At 41.1% G+C, this 16,139-nt stretch overlaps 1 protein-coding gene across 2 annotated transcripts in view; it reads right to left on the reverse strand.

The window, feature by feature from the left end:
• Window positions 1-15,824, reverse strand: part of EIF4B (eukaryotic translation initiation factor 4B) — a 31,481-nt gene extending 15,657 nt beyond the window's left edge. Inside the window, exons 1-4 of one of the 2 annotated variants that reach the window (XM_040488005.1) lie at window positions 15,692-15,824; window positions 6,919-7,056; window positions 5,668-5,876; window positions 1,611-1,727 (exon numbers count right to left, since the gene is read on the reverse strand). In XM_040488005.1, the coding sequence (XP_040343939.1) occupies window positions 1,611-1,727; window positions 5,668-5,876; window positions 6,919-7,056; window positions 15,692-15,704 (477 nt within the window). In that variant the 5' untranslated portion in view covers window positions 15,705-15,824. The remainder of the gene's footprint in view (window positions 1-1,610; window positions 1,728-5,667; window positions 5,877-6,918; window positions 7,057-15,691) is intronic. The other variant, XM_040488006.1, reaches the window with a different exon arrangement.
• Between the last annotated feature and the right edge of the window lie 315 nt (window positions 15,825-16,139).

Consider the following 16,139-nt stretch of genomic DNA (forward strand, 5'->3'; position numbering starts at 1 on the left):
CCACATCATTATTTATTTATACACTTTGAACCCAATAAATTCTACTGCTGATTTTTCCTCATTTCCCAGTAGAATCTACAGTTGAAGAAGGATAACAGTGAATTTTAGTTACAAACACCCAGAATTATATTAAACACTACTATGACGAAATCTCTAGAAACAAAGAAACCCCTAAGTCTGGACCATGACAGCATTTTACATAATAGATAATTCAACAAACTTCAGATAACTGTATGGTATTCTTTCCCTTATCCAGACAGAACAGTTAAAAAGGAGTGATGTTAATAAAACCTAAAAATGATCTGAAAAGAAAAACTTTGGAACTAAGCTTTATATATATTTAACTTATATACCTAGATTATTATTCCTATTTGACATTTACTTCAGATTTTCATGGCTGTAACTTAATTATGACACAGGTAAAATATTTTGAGAGGTGTTGATTTCAATTGTGCCAAGTGGCAGGTTTGGACCATAGAATTATGGCACAAATGGCCCAAATCTGCACTTTGACAAACTACCTTCTCAAGAAGTGAGGGGTTTCTGGCATTAAAATGGAAAAAAGAGCCCCTTTCCTTCCCAGATATAATTTGATTTCTAGTCACTAGAAGTAAAAAAGAGGAGGAAAAAAAAAAAAAGCAGGTCCTAGACTAGAAACTTCTGTTACTAACAGGTAACCGAATGCTTTAATATCCTGCTTGTGCTAGCTTAAGAATCACTACATGGCACCCATCACTCAAATGACTGTAATTATAATTAGATTTAATCCCCACACCCCCCTCATGTATTAACAGCTAAATCTCCTCTACTACACTGCTGGCATATCTGGATAGAAAAACATCTATGGGCAATGTTAAAAAGCAGAACTGAGTGTTCACTGTCATTTTCCTTTAAGAGACTTCTAGGAACATGTATTACAAATGACATTCCACTGAGAAATGTTTCCAAACTCTTTACAACCATAAAAAAAACATTAACTTCCCTGAAAACCAAATAATGCCTTTTAACACTAAACTGACATACATGATTTTTTCTATCTGCCTTGATCTGGTCAGATTATATTGAAAAAGCAAAGCCATGAGAGCGGAGACAAAGCTCTGAATCAACAAATGAGAGCTTCTATTAGACCTGGTGTGGTGGAGATGCCTGGGTGGCTCAGTTGGTTGAGTGTCTGACTTTCCCTCAGGTCATGCATGATCTCAAAGCTCTTTAGTTCCAGCCCTGCATGGAGTCCAGCTCTGTGCTGACAGCTCAGAGCCGGGAGCCTACTTTGGATTCTGTGTCTCCCTCTCTCTCTACCCCTCCCCTGCTGGTGCTTTGTCTCTCTCTCAAAATAAATAAACATTAAACCAACAACAACAAAAGAGTTGGTGTGGTAGGTTTCTTCTATAATTTTCCACCTAAGTACCTCCCTGAATGATTGGGGCCTACGGAGTTTGCTCAAGTGAAGTATGACTTGCTAGATGTTGAATGTTAAGTGTCACACGGTGCTTTTCTGTCATAGATACTATGACAATCTTTGAAACAGCCAGTGACCCGACCAAAAATATACTGGTAAGTGTAAGACTGGTTAGCTCCCACCCTCAAACTCCCCACCTTATTTTTTTTACCTCTTCGTTGAGGCTCAGGGCACTGAGCAAAGAATCCAGGTCCTCAAACTCAGCGTAACCAAAACCTTTCAACCTCTCTGGATTGCTGGGTTCACGTGGTAAACGCACTGCACTGATCTGAAGGAGTAAAGAAACAGATTTCCCAATTAAGTGTTCTCGTTCATTTGTTCCCCCCACCCTCCCAATCACTGCATATGCAATGAATTTCTCTGAAGAATTCACAAAGAAGAACCTGGTGGTTTCCAGGAGGAAAACTGGTGCAAAGGGATAGGAGAGAGACTTCACTATATGCCATCAGACCTTTTCAATTAGAACAGTACGAAATTAACCCTTAAAAAAAAAAAAATTAACATGAGTTCAGAGTAGTCCCTGTATCCTTGACTTCTGTCTCATTCTACAGGTCTAATTTTTAGTTGTTTTCTAGGTGGTTTAAAGACTTAGTTACCTGAGAAATGTTACTATCTTTGTATACTAACTATCCTTGGCTGAATCAAACATTGGATTATAAACTCCCACCAGCCTTACTCCCTCTATTGAATTCTGAGATGGCAAACTACTGAATTTTTACTCTTTTTAAAAAAAAATTTTTTTTCCCAACGTTTATTTATTTTTTGGGACAGAGAGAGACAGAGCATGAACGGGGGAGGGGCAGAGAGGGAGGGAGACACAGAATCGGAAACAGGCTCCAGGCTCCGAGCCATCAGCCCAGAGCCTGACACGGGGCTCGAACTCATAGACCGCGAGATCGTGACCTGGCTGAAGTAGGACGCTTAACCGACTGCGCCACCCAGGCGCCCCTGAATTTTTACTCTTGAAATACAAGAAGAATTTACATTGACCTGGTTTTATTTTGAGGTTACCTTGTGTTTTCTAATTGTAGGTTTGCAGAATTCCTCATTTTAAAGTTTCATAGAATTTTACCTGGCACAAATTTTTTTATTATTTACAACAGGGTACGTACTCTTCATTTCCAATTTTAGAACCATTTTCAAACACCTCTATCTTCTGACCATCTTTTTGATGGCTTCCACATATTTTCTCACCCTTTAACTTTTTTCTTTAGTATTTCGCATATATTCAAGTTATTCTTCTGTATCACTGATCTGATACTTTACTCTGGCTCCTGAGATACACATTTTGTTATAGTCTCTTTAAATTCTAGTTTGGGGCGCCTGGGTGGCGCAGTCGGTTAAGCGTCCGACTTCAGCCAGGTCACGATCTCGCGGTCCGTGAGTTCGAGCCCCGTGTCAGGCTCTGGGCTGATGGCTCGGAGCCTGGAGCCTGTTTCTGATTCTGTGTCTCCCTCCCTCTCTGCCCCTCCCCCGTTCATGCTCTGTCTCTCTCTGTCCCAAAAATAAATAAACGTTGAAAAAAAAAAAAAAATTCTAGTTTAACTCAACTCCTGAATACAGCAGAACAAAATATGAAAGGGAGAAGTAACTCCAGACCAGTTCTAAAGCATTCAGTGAAAAGCTTGAGTGGGTCAGAGGTTATTATTCAGCATTCTACAGAAGAGGCCAAGAAAGTAAAATCAAAAACAGGTCAGCCTTCTAGCTGTACTACGTATTTGTACAGAGAAGATGATTTGTAGGAGCAATAAAAAAATAATCACATTGTGGGGTGCTTGGATGGTTCAATTCGTAGAGTGTACAACTCTTGATCTCAGGGTTGTGAGTTCAAGCCCCACACTGGATGTAGAGATTACTTAAAAATAAACTCTTAAAAAAAAAAAAAAAAAAAATCACATCAGAAAAAGTACCCATTGAAGTTGGTGGCCCACTAAAGAGAAGAGGATCTAGGAAGGGAGTCAAAAAACAAAGTAAGAAGAGAATAGATCTTTTTTTTTTTTTTTAAAGTTTATTTATTTTGAGAGAAAGAGCAAGCAAGTGAGCTTGTACAAGCAGGGGAGGGGCAGAGAGAGAGGGAGAGACAGAATCCCAAGCAGGCTTCACACTCCCAGCACAGAGCCCAGTGTGGGGCCTGAACCCACAAACTATGAGATCATGACCTCAGCCAAAATCAAGAATTGGATGCTTAACAGACTGAGCCACACAGATGCCCCATGCAGAGAGTAGATCTTTAAAGGAAATGCACCTTAAAACAAACAAACAAACAAACAAACAAACAAACAAAGGTAAAACCTACCCTCCGAGTGGGGTGTCAAACTCACAATCCTGAGATCAAGAGTCGCATGCTCTGAATGAGCCAGCTAAGTACCCCAAGTCCTAAGTATTTTATTTTATTTAAAAAAAAAATTTTTTTTTTCAATGTTTATTTATTTTGGGGACAGAGAGAGACAGAGCATGAACGGGGGAGGGGCAGAGAGAGAGGGAGACACAGAATCGGAAACAGGCTCCAGGCTCTGAGCCATCAGCCCAGAGCCCAACGTGGGGCTCGAACTCACGGACTGTGAGATCGCGACCTGGCTGAAGTCGGACGCTTAACCAACTGCGCCACCCAGGCACCCCTATTTTATTATTTATTTATTTATTTTTTAAAATTTTTTTTTCAACGTTTTTATTTATTTTTGGGACAGAGAGAAATAGAGCATGAACGGGGGAGGGGCAGAGAGAGAGGGAGACACAGAATCGGAAACAGGCTCCAGGCTCCGAGCCATCAGCCCAGAGCCTGACACGGGGCTCGAACTCACGGACTGCGAGATCGTGACCTGGCTGAAGTCGGACGCTTAACCGACTGCGCCACCCAGGCGCCCCTATTTTATTTTTTTAAAGTTTACTTTGAGAGCAAGCGAGTGGGGGAGGTGCAGAGAGAGACAGAGGGAGAGAATCACAAGCAGGCTGTGCACTGTTAGCATGGAGCCCGATGTGGGGCTGGAACTCATGAAAACACGAGACCATGACCTGAGCCGAAATCCAAGTTGGACATTTAACTAAGCCATCCAGGTGCCCCAGTCTTAAGTATTTTTAAATCCAAGTTTGGAAAAAGGACTTCTCCTGAGCACCTCTATACTCACTTTTCCATCTTTTTGAAATCTTCTAGATCAGCATTCCAAACATCCTCTCTTAAGCTTTTTAAGATGGCCTATAATCACCGTGAATTCCACTATATGTGGCACCAAGCTCACAGAACCCTTAATAATTTTAGCACACTATCATTAATATAAATTACACATCTCCAACTTCGGCTCAGGTCATGATCTCGTGGTTTGTGGGTTCAAGCCCCACATCAGGCTCTGTGCTGACAGCTCAGAGTCTGGAGCCTGCTTAGGATTGGGTCTTCCTCTCTCTCTGCCCCTTCCCCGCTCACGTGTCTCTGTCTCTCTCAAAAATAGTTAAAAAACGTTAAAAAAGCACTAAAACTTACAAAAATAAAAATTACACACCTTCTTAGCTGCAAGTATTCATATCAAACATTGAAAAGTGATTTTGAGGGGTACCTGGCTAGCTCAGTCAGTACAGCATGTGACTCTTGATCCTGGGGTTGTGAGTTTGAGCCCCATGTTGGGTGGAAAAATTACTTAAAAATAAAATCTTAAAAAAAAGGATTTTGATAGAAGCCTGAAGAATGACTGAGTTTAGAGGAGCTTTCCACCTTTCAAAACAACGGAGTATATCATTTTTTAAAAAAGTAATGTATGTGCCCAATGTGGAGCTTGAACTCACAACCTGAAGATGAAGAGTCGCACGCTCCTAAGCCAGCCAGGTGCCTCTGGGTATATCACTTTTAAGGTTTTTTTTTTTTCCAATATATGAAGTTTATTGTCAAATTGGTTTCCATACAACACCCAGTGCTCATCCCAAAAGGTGCCCTCCTCAATACCCACCCCCCATCACTTTTAAGATTCTTAATGTGAAGAGGTATAGGTTCCTGAGAGATTCTTTCTGTATCAATAAGATATAAGACTGAGATTATGATTGGTGTGGGATGAGAATATTTTCAGCCAAAGGGTCTAAACACCACTTAGTCAATTATATACCCATTTCTTCCAAGTCTAGACACAACCTCAGAATCTTTCTCAGCTTAGAAATTCAGACTTGGTCACTGCCAATTTGCTACTCTCCATATTGAGTTAATTGCTGTAAATCTTTACACTTACATTTAATCCTCTAAAGAATTCCTTAATGGAATCTTCTGTCACATCATAGGGCAGGTTCCCTAGAAAAGCAGTATAGGGTGGCGATTTTGGAAGACGGCTCCGGTCGATATTGGGTTCCCGAGCAGCCCGTGGAGCAGTGGGCAGGATGGAACGGTCAATTGGAGGTGCCCTATACACGTCATCATCGTTACTGTGCCAAGTGGTTGAAACTAGGATAGAAAAGTGGATGTTTAAGAAATCAGAGCAAACTCCCCTCACTGCTGCTGGAGAATAAAAAGATCCATGCTAAGTACCCACTATTAAATAAGCCACACCAGGAAACAACAGATAAAAAGGCACTTAAATAAATGCATTTTACACAGAGAAAATGCTTCTGAAATGTCAGTATCAGATTAGCAATGCAAAAAACTCAGTATTCACTGTCTCTTGGTTTCTAGAGACCTTTAAAGACCCAGGCTTTTTATGAACAGAATCATGGTAACTCTTATTCCTTATACAGCAAAGGAAAGTATCAACTATTTATGGAATGTTACTGTGTGCAGGTATTTTATATTCATTATATCCCATCTTATCTTTATAACAACCCTGTGAGGTTGTTCCCATTCTACATTAAAGGAAACTCTGATTTCAGATTTAGTAACGTGCCCAAGATTACAAAGATGGCAGAGTAGTAGATGGTAATCCTAGTATAGGTAGGACTCAAACCAAGGTCCCTCTCATTCCAAATGTATTTAAACATTATTGACAACTCTCATTATTCCTAACTTTTTGGGTGGACAAAGTGTTTTCCTTATGGTTGATCCCCCTCTTTACAAAAAACAACTCAATTCCATCCTATTCCTCAGACCATTTTTGTTTACCCATGCCTTCATAAAAATAGTTCCTAGAACAAATTATTCCTTAACTCTGGGTATAAACAGCTTATAGATTATGCTGTAATAACAGGATATCACACAATTTTAGGAATCTAGTCCCTAACTTTTCCAATGAAAATGAGGATTAAAAGCCTTGAGAAAAGTATGTTAACAAGAGGGAGAACTAGTACTAAGTTCTCCTGAATCACAATTTCAGTCTCTCATCATGAACTCATCGCCTAAACCTAAAATTCTATGAAATACACAATCTTAGACCTAAGGTTCTACAAAACGATTAAATTCCTTTCAGATTACATGTGTGAACCATTATTATGGAATGAGCTTTGTCTCAGAAGAGAATGAAAATTTCAAGCATGATGGAAACTAAAAAAATTACCATCTCCTTCCAGGTCGTCTGTTTCATCAGCCCAGCTGACTGGTTTGGGGACATAAGTACTTCCTCCCCCAGTCCCTCCATCCTCAGCCAGAAAGTCTGTTAGGGAGATAGTTTTCCCCTTCTTATTCTTCTTTTTTGCTGTTTTAAAAAAGCAAAAGATTATTTACCATTACTTGGGTATTTTAAAGAGTTGTACAATGCGCTGTGAAAAGAAAGCAACATAGGGGCGCCTTGGGTGGCTCAGTCGGTTAGACATCGTACTTTGGTTCAGGTCATGATCTTGCAGTTCGTGAGTTCGAGCCCTACATAGAGCTCTGTGTTGACAGCTCAGAGCCTGGAGCCTGCTTTGGGTTCTGGGTCTTCCTCTCTCTCTCTGCCCCTCCCCTGCTTGCACTGTCTCTCTCAAAAATAAACAAAACAACAGCAAAAGATTTTCAACATTAAGACTGGGATGGGGGCAACCTTTTATTTTCTACTATATTCACTCGTGTATCATTTGAAAATTTTAATTTAGTAACTACTTGGGTTTAAGACAGGTAACTACAGAGGCGCCTGGGTGGCGCAGTCGGTTAAGCGTCCGACTTCAGCCAGGTCACGGTCTCGCGGTCCCTGAGTTCGAGCCCCGCATCGGGCTCTGGGCTGATGGCTCAGAGCCTGGAGCCTGTTTCCGATTCTGTGTCTCCCTCTCTCTCTGCCCCTCCCCCGTTCATGCTCTGTCTCTCTCTGTCCCAAAAATAAATAAACGTTGAAAAACAAAATTAAAAAAAAAAAAAAAAAAAAAAAAGACAGGTAACTACATTTGTAGCTTCTGGTATACAAAGAACTAAAACAAAACTCCTACCCCTAATAACATATTCTGAATGGTATTTATGAGGATTGTTTGATACTTGTAAAATAACCACACAAAGTAGGAATCATTGCTATCAATTTACAAAAAAGAAAACTAAGTCTCAGAGAGGTTACATGACTATCCTACAGTTACAGAGATATTAGATAGCAGAGCTAGAATTAAACCCAGGGTTTTGGATACCAAATCTAGGGCTCTTCCTACAGGAGCCCCAGCCTCTAAGAAGCCTGTTAGTAGTTCTATTCTGTGTGCGTGTGTGTAATGGGGCGGGGGGGGGGGGGTATGATTAAGACTATACAAAATTGGATCTCCCTGCCCTCTAGGAAAAAAAATTCTCTCCTTCTTTACCCTAACACCACATTGAAGATGAGATAGGGCACTAAAGGTAAACCATAAGAAGCCCCTAAGACCCAACACATTTGAATGTTCTGTGTTTATGAAATCTTTAGTAATTTCCAAATGGTTCTATTTAGTGGACTAACCTTGGCTCTCTATCTAGTTCTCAGAACCTCTTCTGAGATGGCATCTATCAACAGCTAATGCAGAAGAGCCAAAAGGACTAATAAAGTTCTAAGACTGGCTCCTGAGAGTAGCCCCTACATACGAAAAAAGCAAGCAGCTTTTGTTGTAACAAAGATCAGTTTCATGGTTTTTATAATCATGAGTTCCTCCTCCATGTTCCAATTCTCATCTAATTTTCAGTCCAAGAAGACTAAAAATTTGTAACATGATGTAACCATTTGTTTAACTGAAGGTTGCTCTCACCCAGCACCTTTCTTTAAAATCCAACTTTCAGGAAATAAAGATGACCTGTTTGCTATGAATGTTATGAACAGCCTCTGGACGCACTAAGAAGGGTCCTATAGCATTGATATTGCCCCTAGCTTTATGCAAAAGGCCTAGGAAAAATTTTAACAAGCAAATTTGAACAAGACAGAAAGCATACCTCTGAGGTGGAATGCTTATTTTTGTCTTTTCCATATCCTGTAATTCAAAACAGTGTTGGGGACTAATATGATGCTAGCTAGAGATCCTTGTTACCCTCATGGGGTTTAACCTAGTATCATCAGCTAATACCAAATTATTAATCTGACTGGTCACTAGGGAAATAAAAATAGAACTGATGGTCAGTCCATACAATGAAGTAAAGTTCAACATAAAAATAATTTGGTTAAAGCATCTCTGTCCCCTTTGTTCTGTATGTATATCTAATACCAAAAACAGCAGAAATCTGGAATTAGCCTGTTCTTTGGTCTGATTTTGGCTTATACCAACTTTCTAGATCGTAGTTTCTCAACTTTACCCCTTGACTTTTTTTTTTTTAAACCCGTGACTCTTGACCAACACATCTCATACTCTGCTTTAATGTTACTGGAAATTTCAAAATAAACATCACAACTAAAAATAATTAAAGCACTGTTTATTTCAGAATGTCTTTTTAAATCACATATCTCTCTTTCCCTTGGGTTCTTTTGCTGTCCCCTCCAAAAAATTCTGGTTGAGAAATCACCAGATTATGGATGGTCTTCATTTAAAGACAGGCTAAAATTCTTTCACAAGATCTGTAATTCATCTTTCTTTAAATCTAGTAGCAGCACTGACTTAGTCAAAATATAAACAGATTTAAAGGAATTAACTGGCCCTTAAGAAGTAAAATCAGTCAACTAAAGTGGGTGCCAATGTTTGTTCCACTATTTTATTCCACTAACTGAGAAACGATGTTATCTAAATCCTCCATGCCCTTTGCTCATCCAATACCTGGGCCCATGACATGTTTAGGATTTCAACAGCATTCTCTGTGTAAGTAAGGCATTGTTTAATGTTCCAGGTTTATCAATCCCTTGCCACATGATTGAACTGGTCCAACTCTTAATTTCCTTTAAATCTGATGTGAATTGGGTTAAAAAGTTAAACCAACCACCTCAAGTAATAGACAATTAAGTGTCCCAATTATTTAAGGCCAAACCTACATGGATTAAGGGAGAAAAACACACATCTCAAAAATGTTATTAAATCCTGTGCCTGCTGACTTAATTACTACTACAATTTACCGAACAAGCACTAGGTACTTTATATACTCATATAGATTAAATAAAAGAGCTTAGAAGAAAGCATTTTCAAAAACGTTTTAAGTCTACAAGTCCTTAAACAAGAAACCAAACATTTGTTTCCTTGATAAACAGGGTTTCTTATAATAAATAAATACAACTAGGGATGCCTGGGTGCCTTAGTCGGTCAAGCATCCGACTTCTGATTTTGGATCAGGTCTTGATCTCAGGGTTGTGAGTTCAAGCACCGCACTAGATGGGGAGCCTGCTTAATAAAAAAAATAATACAACTGATCAACTTAACTCTTAGAGTTTCTCAAGTTCTACACCATTGACATTCTAGGCTAGGTGATTCTTTGGGGTGGGGCTGTTCTGTGTACTATAGGATGTTTAACAGCATCTCCAGCCTCTACTCATCAGATGCCAGTACCAAAACCCCCACCCTGCTGTGACAACCAAAAATGCCTTCAGACACTGTCAAATTACCCCTGCGTGGGTGAGACAAAATTGTCTCCTGATTGAGAACCACTGGTTTAAGTGGGTTGTACATCAATAAATAAAAGGACAAACTAAAGGGAATGTTAGCCCCATATAAAAAACAGGATCCCTTGAGGCGCCTGGGTGGCTCAGTCAGTTGGGCGTCCGACTTCGGCTCAGGTCATGATCTCATGATCCGTGAGTTCGAGTCCTGCGTCACGCTCTGTACTGACAGCTCAGAGCCTGGAGTCTGCTTCGGATTCTGTGTCTCCCTCTCTCTCTGCTCCTCCCCTGCTCATGCTGTCTCTGTCTCAAAAATAAATAAAAACATTAAAAAAAAAAAACCCAAACAAACAGGATTCCTTTAGTTTTCTCAGAATGTCTTCCTGCTATCACTCCATTCTTTTACTAAAAATACCAACTCACAGATACTGAAGTGACAAAATTACTGACTAGCTGCTACATCTTTATTTCGAAAGAGGACACCTTAAAGCACTATAAGCAATAAAGCTTATTTGTTATACAATGCAGTCCTACTTCTGCATCTTTAACTCATTTCTTATTTAGGAAGGAGAATTCAGAAAGCTCTTAATGTTCAGATAAGGCTCTGTTAAAACTTAAGTTTCTTAATTTTAGATCTTGCCAGACTAAGTCCCACTTATTTTATAGGGTTATCAATTCTGAATGTTAGTAGCTACAGACTAAGAAATCAGAAAGTGTCATAAAAACCTGTACAAGATCACAGCAGCATATTCATAATAGGCAAAACCTGTAAATAACCCAAACTCGTATCAAACAATGAATGGATAAATAAAATGTAGATGTCCATACAACAGATTTTGCAACAGAAAGGAATGAGTACCCATACATCCACCAATATGGATGGATGCTGGAAATATGCTAAATGAAAGAAGTTAGTAACAGAAGTCCCTGTATTATATGACTTAATTTATATGAAATGTTCAGAATAGTTGTAAATACCAAGAAACAGATGGTGGGAGAAATGACTTCTAATAGGCAAGGCATTTCTTTCTGGGTAGTGAGTCTTGCCAAACCCTCCAAAATTAAAAATGAATTAGTGACTAACATGTTTCCTTAAAGAAACAATACTGTACAAATGCAATCAGAACACCTAAACCAGAGTGCCTAGAACTAGACTAATTCCACTGCTGTTTAGAGCCCACCCACGACAAGAGGTTTCATACAATGCAATATCATGATGTTAAGCAACCTCACCTTTACTGCACTATAGCTGAGCATAGTAGAGAATAAAAACCAAGTCAGAACTCATAAGCTTCACCACCTCAACCACCAGTTCTGTTACATGACTCAACTTGCTTCACATGGACACAATCCTAGCAAAATGCCCTATCATCTTCCCCTTACTTTTCCACACTCAATTTGGTCATTTACATAAAATATATAAAGCAAGCACCCAATACGCATCATGCTAACCACTACACAAAGAACTTAGAACCTTTCTGTAAGTGAAGAGCTATAAAAATTCAAATTGACTTTGGTGTGTGCACCAAATTAAGTGTACTTACACATAATTAGAAACATGCACTTGTTTTTTAAAAATAATACTCATCAATTCTTTCTCCATCATGAAAAGTGAATGCATTCTAGGATGTTCTGAGACTAATACAAAGTGGCAGAGTAGTCTATCAAGCCACACATATGGTATGTGAATTATACCTTAAAGCTGTTTCAAGCTTTATATACGTATATATATATACATGTATTTATATGTATATATATATATTTTTAAAATGACATTAGTTAGAAAGAAACACTATGTATTACTTTGACACTACTTCCTGTTTTTGTCCTTGAATTTTTATGAGTTTTAATCTTGGCCTTCTGAATCTGGGTATCCTACTCCCAGAATAACAAATATATGGTAGAGGATGGGATCTGAAGATAGGTAATACAGGTAGCCCTCACTTTTCAAAAGTTTGCATTATGTCACTTTGCCTTTATGATTTAGACTGTTACCTGTTTTCCCTAACCAAAAGAAATCCAAAGAGGATTTTTGCTCTTACAAAAACAAAACAAACAAACCCAAAAAGCAAAGGGGCACCTGGGTGGCTCAGTTGGTTGAGTGCTTGGGATACGATCTCGCGTTTTGTGAGTTTGAGACCCAGCCTTGCTTTGGGCTCTGTGCTGACAACTCAAGAGCCTGGAACCTGCTTTAGATTCTGTGGCCCCGCCCTCTCTGCCCCTCCCCCTCTTGTGCGTGTGCACACTCTCTCAACATTAAAAAAAAACAACTTAAAAAACAAAAACCTAAACCTGTTTACAAAAAAAAAAAAAAAAAGCGAAAATAGCTTTCAGGATTTGTTTTCCAGTGAGCCATTATAGAGGCAGAGCACACTTCCAACTGAGAGTGGCACATCCAAGCTTGTTCCCTCAGAACTATACTCAGCATCAAGCCACCATAGCTTTGAACTGTGTCTGTGATCATCTGTGCTTTATTTTGTTAGCAAGACATGTCCTAAGGTATCAGTAAACCTTGAGATTATTTTTTGGGTTCAGGAATGCTAAAAAAAAAAAAAAAATCATTAAAAACTAATGGTTAATTGCTTCTTTGCTTTATTTTACTTCAACTTACAAAATGCTCTACTTTTGGGGTATCTGGCTCTTGATTTCAGCTCAGGTCAAGATCCCAGAGTCATAGGATCGAGCCCCGTGTTGGGCTCTGCACTGAGCATGGAGTCTCCTTGGGATTCTCTTCCCTCTGCCCCTTTCCCTCCCAACTCTCTCTCAAATAAAAATAAAACTAAAACAAAACACAAAATGCTCTACTTTACTTTTGGGTAGCAAGGGAAACCTGTATGTGAACAGCATACAATGAAATTATTTTGAACTATAAGGACCAGCACTGTATGAAAAAACTATTGGGACACCATCCTCTCCCCGTGAAAATAAACAAGATGACACACATGGAATTTTTAAGTTAGGTAAATTAAAGGTGTTCTGTGCATACAAGCACAATTTCCAATTTGAAAGCATTTGTCTCAAAAAATGTTAACCTATATCAAACACATTTGATTCCCTGTCAGTAAAGACAGCATTTCAGTAACCTGCTCCTGGGCACTTTCAGTTCTTGAAAATCAATAATGGTTCAAGTGGACACTGGTATTGCTGTGAAGAATTTTTCCGTCTCATTTACAAGAGGACTGTGAACTTTCATTTACTTTTGAGAGAGAGACAAAGCGTGAGCTGGGGAAGGGCAGAAAGAGAGGGAGACACAGAACCTGAGGCAGGCTCTAGGCTCTGAGCTGTCGGCAGAGTCCGATGTGGGGCTGGAACCCAGGAGCTGTGAGATCATGACCTAAAGCGAAGTTGGATGCTTCAACCAAATGAGACACCCAGGTGCCCCAAGAATAGTCTCATTAACACAGCCATATCTGGGAACATTGGCCACTCAACAAAATCAATGACAGGAAAAGTTTCAAAGTTGGAAAAGAAATTTGACAAATCCCAAATTCCTCAAGGGCAGACTGTCAGATGTAACCTTGTTCTCTCAGATACTAGTATAGGGTCCCTTTACGCATACTACAAAGCTAAAAAGATTTACGGAACCAAATTAAAGACAGGAGATGAGGGCTTCAAAGGGGGTAGAGTAAATGTGGAAGAACAGGAGAAGGGGACATCACTAAGCAAATTCCTTTAACCAGTCCAGATTTCACTCAATTCTGTAAAATGAAGGTCACAGATTGCTAATATGTCTTCCAACTCTAAAAGTGCTACAAGTTATGGTGAAAGGGAATATAAGCTTTTCACTAAATTATGACAGCTGCCAAGATGGCAAATTCAGGCCAAGTACTCTAATTTAGATGAAGTTTTTGGGTAGATCCCCAAAATGTGATGACATAGAAGCCAACCTTGTTACTTCCAAGTTGACAGCAGATAAGAGTCAGGAGTCTCAAAGATTTCAACCTTGCTCTGCTACCTGCAGCCATGTGACCTTGAACAAATAATTTCATTTCTCTCAGCTGGGAGACACCACCATCTACCTACATTATCTCAGAGGATCAAATGAGACAACACAACACAAAAATGCCTGGTCAACTGTCAAGTGCTACATCAATAAAAGGCATTATGTTCAAATGCCCTTCAATTCCCTCAACATATTCCAAAAACACACATAATTCTTAGCCTAGGTTAATAGAGAAGAAATTCTTGGTGAGAAAGGAGTGTCCAGAGATAGCAGGGGTTCGAGCAATGTTTCATACAATATATGATCATGCGGGGGAAAGAAACCATATTATACCCCAAACTAAAATGAATGCTGAAAATGCTCCACACCCCCCAATGCCAATGAGAAAAGCAAGCGAACTTGAAGGACACTGGTATTCCTTACTCCAAACTCGTCCAAAAAGGAAACCTATTCTATACACTAGTTATCATTTTAAAACTACTCCCCAGGAGTTGTGCAGTTATCTTTAAAACAAATAAATAAAGCTGAACTCTACCGTCGGAGCTATCCAAATACACCAAAATGGAAGCTGTCAAGGGATCTAACCTTGTTCACCATTTTATCCATCCCCAAGCTAGAACTATGCCTAGCTTATAGTTTGCGGTCAGTAAATACGTACTAAGAAAAAAACCCTAGAGGAAATACAGGTCTCCATCCTTGCTTTTTCTCCTCCAACACGTGGGCGCGCCACACTGGGTTCCCCACCCCCACCTAACTCCAGCGGCTTCAACCTCCAAGCCTTACAGATTTACCCTTAGAAGAATACATGGGCCGGGCCACACTCTAAAAAGGGAACAGCAGAGACTGGAAGGACATAAGGGAAGGCAACACATGCACGTAAAACCTTCCCATCTGGACTCTCGCGCGTGCTTTTAAGGCGCGCCGGTCGCCGCTACCCTCCTCTCTCTCTCACCGCGCACGCGCGTCGTCGCCTTCCCCCGCCCCTCCACCGACTCGCGCTCGTGTTCTAACTGCCCCCCCCTCTTTATTCCCCTGCCCCCACTCCCGTCCGCTACGGCCTCGCGCCTCGGAGACGTAGTCTAGTGTGCACCCGTCCGCGCGCCAACCGCCTCCTTCCTTCCTCCACGCGGACACAGTGCTTCACGTCTATGAGAAGGCCTCACGCCTCCCACAGATCTTTCTGCGCCTCATCACTCCAACTCAAGCCATGACTCCCCGCTCCAACCTCGCGCTGACGGGGTGAAAAGAGTGTGAGGGGGGAGGGGAAGGACACGTTCCCCTCCCCCCAAACATCCCGAGGCGATAACCTAACATGGCCAAGCCGCCAGCCTGCCGCAGCCCCAGAGTCCAAAGGAAAGCGGTGCCGCCCGCTCCCCGACTCCAGGGAATCAGTGGATCAGGCTCAGAGAGTAGCTAATGAGCCTGGTCCTTGGCCGCGCTCGGCCGCTCACTCACCTGAGGCCGCCATGTTGGGAGAGGGAGAGAGAACGCAAAGGACCCGGATGAGGCAATCACGTGATTATAGCGGGAGCGTCGGGCTGGGAGACGCGAAACTGGGAGGGGGCGGGGAAGTGAGGAGGGAGACAGGAGGCGGGGCGGTGCTGCTCTAGGTTCGTAAAGCTGCGCGAGGAGGTGGTGCGACGTCCGACGGGAAGACCTTCGCGACATGTGGCCAAAGCCGGGGGGCCTGGGCTGTCGCGAAACCCCTCTCGCTTTACGTAGGACTGCGCGCGAAGGGGCGGGTTTCCCGATCGGCCGACTTCCTGCCAGGCGGGTAAGCGGAAGGGGCGGGGCCCTCGGGCCCCAGTTGTCTGGGACCGAATGGAGGCGGGCTGGAACCCGGAATGGGAGTGCCACAATTGACTTTATGAAAGGGGAGATTCTAAGTTTGTTTTCTTTTTAT

The sequence above is a fragment of the Herpailurus yagouaroundi genome, unplaced genomic scaffold (assembly GCF_014898765.1).
Source record: "Herpailurus yagouaroundi ecotype Mexico unplaced genomic scaffold, PumYag 166, whole genome shotgun sequence".
NCBI classification, from domain to species: Eukaryota; Metazoa; Chordata; class Mammalia; order Carnivora; family Felidae; genus Herpailurus; species Herpailurus yagouaroundi.